Here is a 17,685-nt window from a genome sequence, read left to right on the forward strand (position 1 = left end):
AGGAATTAGTAGAGTAATGGTAGGAGAGAGATAGGGTGATAACTGGAGGTCGCTGTGGGATCAAGGGAGGGTTTTTTTTTAAGATAGGGGAGACATGGGCATGTTTGAAAGCCGTGGGGAAAAAGCCACTGGAGAGTGAACAGTTGAAGATGGCGGTTGGGGAGGGACAAAGGGAGAAGTGTGCCTGAATGCCCCAGGCCTGGATATACCCTTTCTTAAATCTTCATCACTTTTCTCTGAAATTAACTCAGGGTGTTTGTTTTTTGTCTAATTCAGAAAAGTTTACAAACTGATCCCTCCCCGCTTACCAGGTAGGACTAAATCGCAATTTGGTCTTATACTGCCAGAAGCAACTTTTCCATGAAGTTTGTTCATAAAGTAGGAGTTTTCACCTGAAGGGTAGTGTGATTTACTTGATGCTTCCTTTTATAGCTAACTGGATTGGTCCCCTGCCTTTTTTCTTTAGAGGGAGTCAGATAAACTGGTATTTACAAATTGCTGCCTGGGAAATGACTCCTTACAGAAGCTAATTATAAAATGTACATCAACTTTCTTTCTAACCAGAGTTTAGTATCAGGAGCTCTGGACCAGCATTCTCCCACAATAAGTCTGTTTCCAGGCCACCTACTCACATCCATTTAGAATCTTTAAAGTTAGATTGATTTAGGAACATGCTTTTTCTTTTCCAAGTGTTAGCCCAAGATTCTGTGAAGCCCCTTAGTTTAAGATATTGTAGGACCCAGACAGAGATCTACCACAGTTCTAGAGCAGTTTGACCATAGGCACTACAAATACTTCAGTGTTTAGGTGAAAACATAGCCTCTTATTTAAGGACTATGGCCCATTTCAACAGAAATTCTCATTCATTCATTCATTCAATTGTATTTATTGAGTGCTTACTGTGTGCAGAGCACTGTACTAAGCGCTTGGGAAGTACAAGTTGACAACATATAGAGACGGTCCCTACCCAACAGCGGGCTCACAGTCTAGAAGAGGGAGACAGACAACAAAACATATTAACAAACGAAACATATTAACAAGTACTGAGACCCACAGCATTTTTTCTATCATCAGACATTTCTTGTGTTTCCCATCTAATTTCAAGTCACATACTCCGCTGGCATTTGAGAAGTTTTATGAATGAAGGGCTAAGCAAAAGAATAGGAAACCTGGGGCAGGTTAATATACCCTCAAAATCCTCAGTGTATATAATCCAAGGGTCTTTAAATGGATGACTGGGTTATTATCGAGTGTTTGATTTTTCTCATGTTACATAAGACTGAGTGAAGTGTCTGTTATTGTGGCTTTTGTTGAGGTGGTGGTTGCTTGGACATAATCATGTTTATTGAGCATTTATTGGGTGCAGATCACTGTACTAAGTGCTTGGGAGAGTGGATTATAACAGAGTTGGTAGATACGTTCCATGCCCACAATGATTTCTAATTTAGTATACATGATCCTTAATTAGAAATACCCTACAGTGACATTCTATTTATGTCACTTAACCCAAAATCTTGTAAATCATAAAAATACTTGTAAGAAGAAACATTACCTTTCTTGCCACCAGTGAATGTGGTCCATCTGTTCCCTGACAAATTGGAATTGGCAGACTACAGTCCCTAGGCAGGAAGGAAACCATGACTTTCCGGGAGTTGTTTTCTGTGATTTTTTTTCCAAATATAAGTTTTATTCAAGGATTTTCTCCCTGCAAAACTAGCATACCTCTACCACTGTGACATATTGTGCTCAACCAGTTTAGCTCATCCAAAACTGAGCCTGCCTCACACTTCACTTCTGTGAGGAAGAAATGATTTTTGAAATGAAAAGAAATGAATTTTGCCAATCCCTGGGGAATTGACCTGTCATACCTGTCATAGATCTTAGTCCGTCGCTTTCCGGCGCATTACTGTACTGCGTATTTTCCAAGTTTCATATTTTTGAAAGAAATATGCTTAAATCAGTTGTGGTTTGCCCTACAGAGCAAAATGGAGATGGTTTTAATCTTAGAAGGAGAACCCTGCTATGGTTCTTCAGGTTTGGGGTTACCCTTGAAACCTTGAATTAGAGTATTTAGAATTTTTGAGGCAATATGACATAGTGGAGAGAAGACAGGAACTAGAAATTAGGAGTGTTGAGTTCTAATTCCAGCTCTGCCATTTGCCTGTATGCCCCTGGTAAGTCATTTAGCTTCCTTCTGCCTCTGTTTCCTCATCTGTAAACTGGCGATTAAATACCTGTTAATCCTCCCTCTGAGCTTGTGAGCCTTGAGTGGATAGGAACAGTGTCCAGTCTGATTGTCTTGAGAAGCGGCATGGTGTATTGGGTAGAATACTTGTCTGGGGGTCAGAAGGACCTGGGTTCTGATCCTGGCTCCACCACTTGTCTGCTGTATGAACTTGGGCAAGTCACTGAACTTTTCTGTGCCTCAGTTATCTCATCTGTAAAAAACGCACAGAGTATGAACCCAATGTGGGACAGGGACTGTGTCCAACCTGATTAACTTGTATCTACCCCAGTGCTTGGCACATAGTAAGTGCTTAGCAAGGATCAGAATTATTACTACCTTCACCCTTATTATAGTCACTGACACATACTAATTGCTTAATTAATACCATTGCTAAAATAATGACTGAAAACTTCCATTTTCTGCCATCCATTATGTGCAGTTGTTTGCATTCAGTTTCTGAAACAGTTTCTGAAAAAATCAAAAAACTGGAAGTGGAAGCTGAATTTACTCTATTGAGGTCTCTGGGGAAATGACTGATATGTGCTTGTTTTGATGATATTCAGTATTTAATAGCCAATGCTCTAAACACATTTTATTTACATAATTTAATTCATATATTCAAGTCCGCTACTAAATATCCATTGTAGCCATTGGAAGGATTTGGTTATAAAGGAAGACTCGCCCGCAGACAGAACATTCCCTTTATATAAATGATGTAGGCACAAAGGGCAGAAGTCGTTTAGGATGTGATGCAGTGAAGCAATAAGCTTGTGTAACTGAAACAATGCATCATAACCTAAAAGCCCTGGAGAAGTTTGTTCCGTTAAAAACAAACCCTGAGATTGTTTTTTTTCTACTGCTTCTTCAGCCTCATGTCCTTGCCCTTTGCCAGTTCACAGAACACCTCCTGGTGACCAGCATTTTAATCATTCCCTGGAAATGCTGATTTGGTAAAGTTTGATATTTGGTTCATAACCTAAGGAAGATAAGCGGGGCGGTGGGGTGAGCAGGTTGGCAAAGTCCCGCTCCTCAGAGCTTTTGGAGCATCTGCTGGAGGGAACGCAGTAGAAGACAAAAACTCAGTAGTTGTTAGGAAGATTTTCTACATCACAATTAGGAAAAAACAGTCTTAGGAATAATCACAAGAAGTGACACAGGTTCCTTTTACTCCTATGCATAGAACACCAGATAACTTTCAGTGACCTATTCTATCAAACATTTCCTATGGGTCCTTTTTTATTTTTCTCGGATCAAGCTCTCGGTGTTAAGCAGATGCATAAGAAATGTCTTGTGGAAGCAGCTTCCTGGGCAGCAGCCGAGCAGATTGGGGAAGGGATGCTGTCTACCCAGGGTTCATTCGGGGTGGAGGAAGGGCTGGAACTAAGAGAGATGGCAACCAAGTTTTAAGAAGGAAGGTTGGCAGGCCACAGTTAAAGCGGAAAACACCACAGCCTCCCGTTACTGAAGTAGAGAGACGGTGACTCTGTCAGTACAGCAGCCGTTGATCCTGTGGCCATGTTATGCTGCTCCTCTGTGGTGAACAGGTTCAGAAAATGTTTAGTGATGAACTCTCCTACATACATTTCTTCTAAAAAAAAAAATACCCACCCTGGCCGATTTTGATTCATCAGTCAATCAATCAGTGGTATTTATTGAGCATGAGTATGTGCAGAGCACTATACTCAGTGCTTGGGAGGGTTCAGTACAACAGAATTAGCAGAGATGTTCTCTGTCCATAATGAGCTTACAGTCTAGAGGGGAGACAGACATTAATATGGATAAATAATTTATAATAAATAATTTAAAGATATGTACGTAAGTGCTATAGGCTTGGGGATGGGGTGGATATCAAATGTCCAAAGGTCACAGGTCCAAATGCATAGACAACGCAGATGGGAGAGTGAGCCAGGGAAAAGATGGCTTAATCAGGAAAGGCTTCTTGGAGAAGATGTGACCTTAATATTGCTTCATAGTGTTTCATAAAAGACATTGGTGAAAATTCTTTCATGTCATTTCTGATGCAGTCTTAAAACCAGTACTCTTTAATATTGCAACCTCTGGTGGTTAAAATAGAATGCAACTAACTGCAAGTAAACTTTCAACTAATTAATTGTACTCTCTATGCAGGGAATAGTGGGACAGTTTCCTAAACCAAGTGATGGCTTTCACTGCCATTTTCTCCTCTTATCTTCCATGCTAAAAACTTACTTTCTATTGGCAATACAAAATGTCAGGAATCCTTCAACTTAAACCTATTCCTCTTTTGCATTATGAACCCTTCTGTTTCATCTAATAAAGGTATTTGGGTGCTTCTTCCATTTTCCTTAAGGAAATTGGTTTGCAAGCTTCTTAGCCTACAATGAAAACTCATCAAATTCGGGTGTTTTTTCTATTTCATTTTTCAGCCTGTTTTGTCAAACAGTTCTATTTCCCTAGTAATGAGGTTCTTACTGAATGCTTGCTCTGGGCCAAAGCATTTGTGCTGAGCCCTGGAGTAGAGATTGTAAATTCTTTGAGGACAGGGATTGTGTCTTCCAGCTCCATTTTGTTGTAGCTCCTAAGTGCTTAATGCAATGCTCTGCTTACAGTAAGTTGCTTAATAAATACCATTGATTGATTGATTAATGGATACAAGATAGAGTGTGTAAATGACTTCCCCAAGTTCACACAGCAAGCCAAAGGTCAGATTAGGAGTAGAACAAAAGTTTTCTGACTCCAAGACCTGTGTTCTTTCATTAGGCTATCTGAATTGAATATTTTCTGGATTTATTAACTGTTTTGAAAATCCCTTCATGTTAAAAAAAAGCTTTGGCATAATTTTTAAGATTCTGAGATTTAATTTTTGATCAGCGGCAACCTTTCCTGAGAAATGTTTAATGATCTCCTTTCAAAAAGAATGAAAGGTTTATGATTTCAAGAAATACTTCTGATCACTTAGAACAAAACAACATCTAGAACATCTAGAGCATGTCCACAGAAAGAAATCACCTAAAATTAACGTGCTTTACCAAACAAACCCATTATAGTTTTCTAAAAAGTAATCTGGGAAAAAATTGTGATTGTGCCCTTCAAAATGTGCCTCATGATTTGTAGACTTGGGGAATTTTATACTGGCCCTAGGTTTTGCTTTCTCATTAGTATATCTCTATCCTTTAATTTTAGGAGGAGGAATTAGAGGCCCAAATTTCATTTCTTCAAGGACAGCTAAACGATCTGGACGCTATGTGCAAATACTGTGCTAGGATGATGAACACTCATCTCGGTAAGTGAGAGCTCCCGACTCCTGTTAATTGGCCCTTTCTTAGGTAGCTGTCTCTCCCTAGGTGTGTAATTAAAGCTTCTTCAAGTGTATTGGTGATTTAAACTAACTGCAATCATGATATTATTATAGCTTAATACTCTCCTGATCTTAAATTTAGATAATTTAAACCAATTGGCTAAAAGTGAACATTAGGACCAAATGGACCTTTTCATGTTTCTAAATTGTTTTACATTCGAAGAGATTTGCTATAATTCAGTCCATCTGACCAGGCCACTTGCAATACAGCTGTCACATTTAAAGATCCTTCTTTGAATTAAACTACATTTGTTTGAAGCCCATTAGATGTAATCTCAGTATCTGATTATCTGCACTGCATGACAGCGCATGTGTTGATTCAGTAACCTCTTGCTCTGTCTGATAGCTACCTTGCTTAAAAACGAACTGAAGTATTAAAAGACCCTATTTCAATCCATATCTGTCTTATCTGGGTTAGCTTTCCCAGTCCTGCCTCTTCTACCCTTTTCTCCCGCTAGACTTGTGGTTCCTTGTGGGCTCCTGGAGCATGTCATTCATTCATTCAATCATTCAATCGTATTTATTGAGCGCTTACTGCGTGCAGAGCACTGTACTAAGCGCTTGGGAAGTCCAAGTTGGCAACATATAGAGACGGTCCCTACCCAACAGTGGGCTCACAGTATAGAAGGGGGAGACAGAGAACAAAACAAGACATATTAACAAAATAAAATAAGTAGAATAAATATGTACAAGTAAAATAAATAAATAAATAGGGTAATAAATCTGTACAAACATATTAATTCATTCATTCATTCAATCGCATTTATTGAGCGCTTACTGTGTGCAGAGCACTGTACTAAGCACTTGGGAAGTCCAAGTTGGCAACATATAGAGATGGTCCCTACCCAATAGTGGGCTCACAGTATAGAAGGGGGAGACAGAGAACAAAACAAAACATATTAACAAAATAAAATAAGTAGAATAAATATGTACAAGTAAAATAAATAAACAGGGTAATGAATATGTACAAACATATTCATTCATTCATTCAATCGCATTTATTGAGCGCTTACTGTGTGCAGAGCACTGTACTCAGCACTTGGGAAGTCCAAGTTGGCAACATATAGAGACGGTCCCTACCCAACAGTGGGCTCACAGTCTAGAAGGGGGAGACAGAGAACAAAACAAAACATTTTAACAAAATAAAATAAGTAGAATAAATACGTACAAGTAAATACACCGACTGTCAACCAACTCAGTGCTCTTCCTCTAGACTGTAAGCTTGTTATGGGCAGAGAGTGTGTCTGTTACATTGTACTCTCCCAAACACTTAGTACAGTGTTCTGCACATAGTAAGCACTCAATAAATACGATTGACTGACTGACTCAAGCACCTCGTACAGTGCTCGACCCTCAGGAAGTGCTCAATAAATACCAATGATTGATTGATTTTCCTTCTCCTCCCCCACTTATCCATGCCAAGTTCTTGCATCAGAGGCCAGGCAGCACCTTCTCTTTCCTTTTGGTTGCCACAGTTACCATCATCATTCACGTTACTCCACTGTCTCCCCGCACTTGTGCTAAACTGTTTCTTCAGTGGGCAGTGGCCTAAAGGGGGCTGAGGCACTGGTTCCTAGGCATTGGCCCGTAGCCACACCTGCAAAAGCATCCCCTTATCCCACCATCACTAAGGTGATGTGGTGGCCTCAGGGCTGCCCAGACTTCTCCGGATGCCGAAATTAATATCATTTTTCCTCAGCCCAGCCTGTCCTTGGGATGGGCTGGTTCTGGTGTACTTTGGCCCTCCCGCAGAGGGAAGTAGAAGTGATAGTTTAGGGTGTCGGTGGAAATGGAGAAGGAGCCAAAACCCCGGCAGATGGCTCGGCTCCTAGCTCATGGCATCTCAGTGCTGGAAAAATTTCCAGCTTTCCTGCTCTCCTCTCTCCTTCCAGGATATGAATTCTAAATGATTTCAGCTGGTGCCATTTTGTGGTTGGGTTTTTGTATAGGGGGAGATATTTTTGGAACAAATTAAGAATAATCTAGTGTGAGAAGGGCAATCAAGAAATACTAAGAAACTCTGTGATGACTGGACTGACCCTGAAACAAGACTGTGTTAAAGCTGTACATTATTCTTTAGTCTTTATTCTTTTTTGGTTCCACTGGGACCCAAATAGAAGTCAATAGAACTGCCTTCCAAAGAGGAACTAGAAAACCTAAGTGGAAAATTGGTCAGGGGGGCAGGTGTGCGTGGGTGGGTGTGCACGCATGCACTTGTGTGCACCCAGAAAGGAACTAAATTATTTACTGTCTGGAAAGTCATTAACTCTTTCAGGTTCTCAGTCATAGTAAATGCACTGAAAGAGGAGATTTATTAAACAGGCCATTAAACCCGAAAGAGTTAATGCATGACCTTAAAAAAAAGAGCACTTGCAAGTCTTTATAGGTGACATTGCCTTTTTGGAGGGAAACCAAGAAATAACCAGACCAGATTTTTTTTATTTATTACCAATTGAGATCCACATCATAAAACATTTTGGAGGAACCTATCATTTGCTTCAATAAAGTGCTTTCATAGAGTATCAAATCAATGGCATTTATTGAGCACTTCCTATATGCAGAGTACTGTATGAAGCACTTGGGAGAATACAACAGAGTTAACAGACATGTTCCCTTGCCCATAATGAGCTTACAATCTGGGAGGGAGACAGACGTTACTATGAATAAATAATTTATGATATAGGATTCAAAGGTATATACATAAGTGCTGTGGAGTTGGGAATGGACTGAATATCAAATATCCAAAGGTCACAGATGACAGAAGGGAGAGCGAGCCAGGGAAAAGAGAGCTTTATCAGGGAAGGCCTCTTTGAGAAGATGTGACCTTAACAGTGCTTTGAAGGTGGAGAATGAGGAGGTGTGGTGTATATGGAGGTGGAGGGAGTTCCAGGTGAAAGGGGTTGGTGGCATAATAGATGAGATTGCAGTACAGTGTAGAGGTGCAGAGTGTGTAGGTTGGGCTAGAGTAGAAAATTAGTGAGGTGACGTAGGATGGGGCAAGCTGATGGAGTGTTTAAACCCAGTGGTAAGATGTTTCTGTTTGGTGATGATGTGGATGGACAGCCATTGAAGGATCTTGAGAAGTGGGGAGACAAGGACGGAATTTTATTTTTTTTTTGGATAAATGATCCGTGCAGCAGAATGAACTACGGTTTGGAGTGGGGAGAGACAGGAAGCCTGGAGGTCAGCGAGAAGGCAGATGCAATAGTCAAGGCGGGCTAGGATAAGTGCTTGAAGCAGCATGGTAGCAGTTTAGATGGAGAGGAAAGGATGGATTTTAGTAATGTTTTGAAGGTAGAACCGACAATTTGGTGACATTGAATATATAGTGGAATGAGAGAGATGAATCCAGGACAACACCAAGGTTAAGGGCTTGTGAGATGGGGAGGTTGATGGTGTTGTCTACAGTGATGGAAAAGACATAGAGAGGACAGGGTTTGGGTGGGAATTTAAGGAGTTCTGTTTTGCATATGTTTAATTGGAGACATTGGCTGGATGTCCAAGTAGCTGTGTGAGGAATGTGAGATTGCAGGGAACGAGGGAGGTCAGGGCATCAAATGCATCTACATCAGTACCAGAGGGTAAACTAGACATTCTGCCTGCCATCCCAATCCGTAGAAATATCTGTCACACAGGAGTCAGCAGGAGGATGGGAGAGAGTCATTCATCAACCTTCCATTGCTCCTCGGGCCCCAGAAGCCTGGGCCGACAGAGAGAGGAGAGACCCTGGGTTATTGCTTCTGCCCGCCTTCCCACTCAGGAAAAAAAAATTATAATATAAGCAAATGCAATTTCACCCCATCCTATAGGAGGATAAGTAATTTCTAGGGATATTAAGAGTCTGGCCCACATGGTTGTCAGAATTTTCTGGCAACTGGAATCTAGTTAAATGGCACTGTGGGGAAAATTCACAGTCAACTGTAGAGTCAGCTTTAAGGAACCAGCTGAGAAAATGTGTAAGGAGAAAAGGCATTGTTTTGAGCTTACCTTTAAAATGTGTGGTATATAAAGATTTTCATTTAATTTATAATTTTCAGTATGTTGTGTTGGCTATCCTTAGCATCCACCCTTATGTTTTTCTAAATTAATAATGCTGAAAGCTTACTACTCACTGGTGCGGCAGGCTACTGTGTGTCAAAGATAACCTGTCTCAGAAGCTTGCAATGCTGATTACTTTCTCTAGCCTATTTGGATATTAATTATTTTCATAAAGTTTAGTTCTCCTCTTGAGAACTGCAAATTGCCTACCATTTAAATGAAGTGTACTCAGAGGACTCAGAACTTTTAGTAAATCTGAAGGTTCTTTTATGACTGGCAGCAGAGCAGATTCAGAGATAAGCTTCTTTTTGCTCATTTTGTTCTGATAACCTTTACTTACCAAGTGTGTCATAGAAATAATTAAATTGGTAGGCGCCCACACTCTAGTTTCCTGGTGGCTTTTGTGCCAGATATTTACATTTCACTAAACTCAGTGTTATTAACTCCATAAAGTTTAACTTCCAGCGAAGTGGCCTAGTGGATAGAGGTGACAGTAAGAAGGATCTGGATTCTAATCCCGGCTCCGTCATTTGTCTGCTTTGTGACCTTGGACAAGTCACTTAACTTCTCTCAGTTCCCTCATCGATAAAATGGGTATTAACACTGTGAGCCCTATGTGGGACAGGGACTATGTCCAACCTGATTATCTTGTACCTACTCTAGCACTTAGGACAGTGTGCTAGCACATAGTAAGCACTTAACAAATACCACAATAATTATTATTATTACTTCATTTTACTTTTCCAGTGAACTTCAGAAAACCTTTGTAAGTGTTCATTCTTCTGTTGCTGTGGTTACTGCTTTGCTGCCTCCCTGATAGGTAGCTGAAAGCCACTGAAAACATTAACCTTATGAACTAAGCTTTGATTATTTTTAGTTTTGGCGTACTTCACACTCAAATTGCAGTGGGTAGACAACATGCACTTAACCGTACAGAAAACAAAAAGTGTTCAACCACTGGCTTTTCATTTTGACGAAGGAACCTTTTGCCCTCTGGCTCTCAAACTCCCAGGCCCAAAGTGTGCAGTCTATTCTTCTCAAAGCAGCATGCTTTTAGGTGGCTTCCACTTTCATCGTTGCAATAAAACATGATTTCACTTGCCTTCAACATGATGTACTGTGTTGAAGGCAAATTAGATTTTCAGTGACCGCGTTTTGAAAAGAGAACTAATCACCCTGTTTAATTTGAATCTCTCGGTGGGTCTAGATTTATCTTGGCACTTTCCAAATCTCAACATGAGTTACAGCAGTGGGTCATATCTCAACAGTAAATCAGCTCCTTATTTCTTCAAGGTCCACACAGTATAGGAAATCTCACATCGTAGGACACACATCCTGACTGACTGCACCCATGCGTTCATCTGTTCTTCCAATGTCACGTCACATTCTAGCCAGAGAGGTGTGTATTGTCTTCAAAATGTTCCCTACTTCCCCTGTGGCACGCTAACCAAAATACCGAGTGGAAGCATGGGTTAGGGAAGAACCGAATGCATTTTTGTTTCTGCAATGTATGGTTTTCTTTTCGATGCAACACCAACTTTTTATTGTTTAGAATAATTAGCAACTAATGGATGCTCAAAGGAAGGGAGTAGGAGAAGGGGAAAGGAATTTTAGTTGGAGTAATTAGCCTTTCAGTTTGTACTGATGGGTCAGGCATGTGGGATTATTTGACTGGGTGCTTTACTGATGGGGTGTCTCGGCCAGGAAGGCCCTTACTGTCCTCCCTCCATCTGTGAAACCTCTCCCCTCGCCACCTCTACCGCATTCCCCAGGCCCCCATTTGTTCTTCCATTTATAAGGGTTTCAGTCCCCAGGTGCTTACCACCTCCCTGCCCATTGAATTTTCAAAGTTGAGTATTTTATACATCCCCTGTAGACTGTAAGCTCATTCTGGGCAGATGTGCCTACCAACCCTGTTGGTTTGTACTCTCCCAAGCATTTAATACAGTGCCCTCCACGCAGTAAGTTCTCAATAAATCCCATCACCTGATGGATCAGAATGCTCCAGCGCTCATAATAATAATAATAATGATGGCATTTATTAAGCGCTTACTATGTGCAAAGCACTGTTCTAAGCACTGGGGAGGTTACAAGGTGATCAGGTTGTCCCACGTGGGGCTCACAGTCAACCCCATTTTACAGATGAGGTAACTGAGGCACAGAGAAGTTAAGTGACTTGCCTGAAGTCACACAGCTGACAAGGGGCGGAGCCGGGATTTGAACCCATGACCTCTGACTCCAAAGCCCGTGCTCTTTCCACTGAGCCACGCTGCTAATGAGCTGTTATTCGCCCTGCCACCCCACCCCTCTCCCACCTATGCCTTCCACCCATGATTTCACCCTGCCCAACGCTGGCATCTGTGAGGATTTCTCCAGATTCAAGGGTTGAGGTAATACATTCCTTACAGTGGTCCTCCCAGTAGGATCATGGTTTAAAAAACAGACCCCCAAATTTGCAAGTTTTTGGTGACTCAGGAATTTTGAAAGGGGTGAAGGCACACATACATTAGGACAGGCGGTGTTTGAATCATCCAGCTCCTAACTGTAGTGTGGTGAACCCGAGCCGCCTGTCCCACGCTCCAGGGCTGAATCACTCAGCCTCCCCCAGCTACCCCGCTTTCTTTCCTCCCTTCCTCCCTCCTCTGCCCCAGACTTGCGGGGAGGTGAGGGGGACCGGCGGTGGGTGGGCAGAGGTGCTGCTGCTGCCCAGCTGTGTACTCTGGAACTCCTCCATGCCCAGAGACCCACTTCCCTCCTCGTTGGAAGCTTTCTGCCTGGGACAGCGCAGCTCTCCTCCCCCAGCCCCACCCCCAGATCCATTCATTCATTCATTCATTCAATTGTATTTATTGAGCGCTTACTGTGTGCCGAGCACTGTACTAAGCACTTGGGAAGTACAAGTTGGCAACATATAGAGACAGTCCCTACCCAACAGCGGGCTCACAGTCTAGAAGGGGGAGACAGAGAACAAAACAAAACATATTAACAAAATAAAATAAATAGAATAAATATGTACAAATAAAATAAATAGAGTAATAAATATGTACAAACATATAAACATATATACAGGTGCTGTGGGGAGGGGAAGGAGGGGGCTCAGTCTGGGAAGGCCTCCTGGAGGAGGTGAGCTCTCAGTAGGGCTTTGAAGGGAGGAAGAGAGCTAGCTTGGCGGGTGTGCGGAGGGAGGGCATTCCAGGCCAGGGGGATGACGGTGGGACAGGCGAGAACGAGGCACAGTGAGGAGATCAGCGGCACAGGAGCGGAGGGTACGGGCTGGGCTGGAGAAGGAGAGAAGGGAGGTGAGGTAGGAGGGCGCGAGGTGATGGACAGACTTGAAGCCGAGGGTGAGGTGTTTTTGTCTGATGCGTAGGTTGATTGGTAGCCACTGGAGATTCATCAGCACCTTTGCACTTCTCCCCCATTCATGTCTTCCCTAGTGTGCTGGTGGGAGTTTGAGTAATCCCACCTGGGCAGGTGGCTAGGAGACTGGGGAAAATCCTGCCCAGCCTCCTTAGCTATGGGGACTGGGAGACCTGGCCGGAGACAGATCCCCGGGGAAACGTCTGTCTGGTTTCCGATGGAAACCTCAGTGGCGCTGACCTCTGACCCCAGCCTCAGCCCCAGTCTCAGTTTGGTGAGGGAAAGCCAGAGGGTGGGATCCTACCTGGGGGAGCCATGGCAGAGAAGCAGAGAAGCAACCAGCCCAGGACTCAGGCTTCTGACTCCAAAGGAGCTCCTTTCCACCCACTCGGCTCACCTCCCACCCTGTCTCGCCTCAGCCTGTGCCTGGTGGTGGGAGGTTGGGAGATTCAGCCGGAGTGGAGAGAGTGAGGGGATGGGCACACGCGAGGGAGCTGCTGCTGTACAAGAGAAGCAGTGGGGCTCAGTGGAAAGATCCCCGGCTTTGGGGTCAGAGGTCATGGGTTCAAATCCAGGCTCCGCCACTTGTCAGCTGGGTGACTTTGGGCAAGTCACTTCACTTCTCTGGGCCTCAGTTACCTCATCTGTAAAATGGGGATTAGGACTGTGAGCCCCACGTGGGACAACCTGATCACCTTGTAACCTCCGCAGCGCTTAGAACAGTGCTTTGCACATAGTAAGCGCTTAATAAATGCCATTATTACTATGAGAGAAACGGCGTTCAGAGCAAGCCTGTCAGTGTCAGCCAGTCCAGGGGCCCCTACCCAAAGCCGAAGAGGGAGATCTGAGAGCTTGGCAGAGCTCCGGCAGGGAGAGAGGGGGACAGGAGTGTTGGAGTCATACCATTTTGGCAAGCCAACAGGGGAGTTCTGCCTCCAGTGTACATGGGTTTTGTCGGGAAGATTGCGTTCTAAACTAACCGTTTTCCTTTGTTCAGGGATTTCCCTGCCACCTGCCTGAGGAGGCTTAGACAGGCTTTGTGAAGTACGCCTGGGACCATTCTCTCCATTATTGAACAACTACTGTGGGTAGAGCACTCTACTGAGCGCTTTTTGAAGGGCTCGATCAGTTTGATCAAGTTTGATCAGTGTTTGATCTGTTTATATTGTATCTGCCCCAGAGCTTAGTTCACTGCTTGACACATAGCAAGCATTTAACAAACCCCCCAACTGTTATTATTATTATTATTATTACTCTTAATAATTATTATAATAAAGCTCTAGAATGGGCAGTACTCTGTTCTTGCCATATACTAGAGCCAGTTCTCCCATAATACTTTTTAAGTAATACTTTTTGGGGTAGAACGCTGTTGAGGAACTAGGGAGTGTTAGTTACATTGGCAACTTGCATCTATAATGCAGTGTCAGAGGAAACACTTGTGTTCCTGTGAGTGGGGTCAGTCAAGGTGAATGATAATTCTAGTCTTCCTTTCTACCCGCCCCTGCCCTTTCCCCACCCTGGCCTTCACTGTGTTTTAGGAGAGCTGAATGAACTGGTGTTTGGGACGATTTGCAGGCTCTAAAATAGATCTGTGGATTTTTTTCTTTACGGTATTTGTTAAGCACTTACCATGTGCCGAACACTGTACTAAGTAGTGGATAGATATTCTAATCAGGTTGGACACAGTCCATATCCCACATGCGGCTCACCATCTGAAATCCCATTTTCAGATGAGGTAATGAAGCACAGAGAAGTTAAGGATTTTCCCCAAGATCACACAGCAGACAAGTGATGGAGCCGGCTCCCAGGTCCATTCCTTATTAAAGGGATGGCAGGCAGGCATAAAGAAAGAGGATTTTAGAGCTCTAACAATGTAAGGAATCATTCTTCTAGGACTCGTTGCTTGGCAGCATGCAAGTCCTAGGAAAACAACGTGTCAAATGGTTGGCAGTATTAAGTAATCAGATTTCAGTTAGTCACTTCTTTATCCACTCAAGAAATGCATCTACCCTCCCTGATGTACTGGTCTTAAAGGTGAAACTATATCTGAAGTCTGTGTGAAAGTATATCTAAAGATTGCACTTCTGCTTTAATCATATTTTAGTACTTTTCTCTGTGCTGAATTTTAAGATCAAAAAGTAAATGTCTTCAGTCAGCCAGGGTACATGAAGCGCTTTCAAAGTACATAGACGAGCTGTTCTGAATTTATCTGCAACACTTTAATCAGTTTGGAGATTAGCCGGCCCAAGAGGAATCCCCTTCAAAATGCCCCACTGGCTCGCAGAAGTGTCTTACTTGTAGTCCTGGTCCCAGAGGTGAAACCTAGCTTTTGAAACATTAAAGAAAACAGCCTTTGGACACTAATCTCCGGGGGAGCAACCTCTTTATTTGTCACTGATTTGGGTTTGACTGAGAACTCAGAGGTAAACAACCTTGAAATATTGATCAGGAGAGCCCAAGTGAAATCTGTTAAAGGAATGTCTTCATTCCTACTGGTAATGAAACCCTCCTCTCGCCTCTGAATATGTCCATTTCAAATATCAGGGTGCCCCTAGACTCCATTTTCCTCAAAGATGCACAGGGACTTCTTTCTTCTTCTCTCTGCCCCATTATTTCAATTATGAAATAATTGTGAAATGTCTCACAGTTTATAAGTACCTCACTTTGGCCAATTTGTGAATCTTAATCAGATTTATTCCTGTGATGACTTAGCTTCAGAGAGGCAGATGCCAATTCTCCTGGTATTAGTGATGTCGGAGGGAAGAAGAGAAGGAGACAGAGTAAGGAAACGGGCAGAGGACAGGATGATCACACGTAATCCACATATCTTATACAGACATATGCTTGTTACGAGAACCCAGCATAATAAGTTCTGGGCATCAGACAAAAAAGCAGGGGAAAGGAGCTGCAGTGTTGTGGGAATGAGTGAGATCGTCATCACATGTGCAGCTATGGCAGAAAAGACTTGGGATGGACTAATGTTTCAGGCCTGACTCTGGTCCAAGCAGAAGTCTTTTGCTGATTCGGTGCACTGCATGAGATTTTCAGGGCCTGAAACTGTTTGAGAATATGGCTCTTGATTTGCCGATTTTCCCAAAAACCTTTGTTCAAGGAGGGCAAACCCCATCGTGATTGCCAGTTGCCATAACTGGTATATCTGCTGCTGCTGTTCCCTGGTGGGTCAGTGGCTGACAGCTAAGCCACATTGCTTTAGACTGTGCTTCGCTTTATCTTTAAAGCTTGTGTTCTGCCTCTCTTGCTTGCAAATGCAGTTTCAGTTTATAGCTGCCTGGACGTCCCACCTAGCAGTTCTGTGTTGCACGGAGCCCTGGTTCAGTGCCAGTGCCCTGATTGCATTCCGGAATTGCTCTTTGAGGTTATTATCTGACTTGCAGGTGACAGTAGTAAAACTGCTCTAGAAGCCAAATGAGCTTTCTGTGTCAGGTCCAAGCCTCACATATTGAAGGCGGGGCACTAATAATAATCACTGTGGCATTTGTTAGGCGCTTACTATGTGCCAGACACCATACTAAGTGCCGGAGTGGATACAAGCAAATCAGGTTGGATGCAGTCCTTCCCACATGGGGCTCGCATTTCTCAATCTCCATTTTTACAAATGAGGGAACTGAGGCCCAGTGAAGTGAAGTGACTTGCCCAACCGCAGCTTTGTAGGTATGATTCAGTATGTAGGGTGTAGGCAGGCTCCCCCTGGGAGGAAATGGAGGGTTCACAGATATTACAAATTTCAGATTCTTGTGGCCTGAATGAATGACGCTTTTTTACTCTACCGTTTTCCAACTGAGGGAGAATCTAGCTGTTTGGGAAATTCTTCCTAATGCCTAATTACCCTTTATCATCTTGTTCTGTCCCTACTTGATATAAGCCCTCCAAATCCCTGAAGATAAACATTTGCACGCACCAATGTTTCCTATAAATAACCAAGTGCCTTTATAAAGACCTTTAGGAAATTTCTTTTCATTTTCATAAGCGCATGTCAGTGTTATGATCTTCATTCTGCCCCAGTTTTATTCCTCTGGCATTTACTTTCACGTGCTAATTGACTAAGATAGTCTGTGAACCACTGTTTTTCCCCTGTCAAGTGTTCTTGAAATGGATTTCATTGGACACTGAAAATAATTAGACTAATACCTCATTAGGTTTGGGTCTTTTCCCATACAGTCAGTCTGCATGCATGTCTCAGTTTTGCCAGGTTCTGCCTTGCTTTTGTCTGCTACCAGTATTAATTTACAACATATGAATCTCCTAGTTCCATTTCAGCAGTGGATTTTACAATACCATTCTATCTGCTGAGATCAAGAAATGAGAGAATAAGTGAGGTTTTTTCTTTGCAAAATACACAGGGAATGAAACTAAATTAGTAACTCATTTTCTTGGTGAAGAACTTAAATTGATTGAACATAGGTAACTTTATTTTGGATAGAACACTTAGGGAATTAGGGAAAGTTTTGACAATAGAGCATCTGTCTTGAGAGAACACATTTGGTGAAGGAAGTAACGGCTATGCGCATGCAGGCAGCATCAGTGGAGGCACAAAGTAATAATAGTGATGGCATTTGTTAAGCGCTAACTATGTGCAAAGCACTGTTCTAAGCGCTGGGGTACTAGACAACACAAGTGTTCCTTAACGTAGGGCTCACTGGGAACTTACAGACACGTTATAGGTGAAATGAGTGTATAATAGGATGGTCTCTATTCACTTATT

General features: G+C 42.7%; 1 protein-coding gene across 9 annotated transcripts in view; it reads left to right on the top strand.

Moving 5' to 3' along the window:
* Positions 1–17,685, top strand: part of TBC1D5 (TBC1 domain family member 5) — a 498,550-nt gene that overhangs the window by 453,662 nt on the left and 27,203 nt on the right. For all 9 annotated transcript variants that reach the window (XM_038759929.1, XM_038759928.1, XM_038759927.1 and 6 more), the window contains one exon: positions 5,390–5,489. In XM_038759929.1, coding sequence (XP_038615857.1) covers positions 5,390–5,489 — 100 coding nt within the window. The remainder of the gene's footprint in view (positions 1–5,389; positions 5,490–17,685) is intronic.

Source organism: Tachyglossus aculeatus, chromosome 2 (assembly GCF_015852505.1).
Source record: "Tachyglossus aculeatus isolate mTacAcu1 chromosome 2, mTacAcu1.pri, whole genome shotgun sequence".
Taxonomy (NCBI): domain Eukaryota; kingdom Metazoa; phylum Chordata; class Mammalia; order Monotremata; family Tachyglossidae; genus Tachyglossus; species Tachyglossus aculeatus.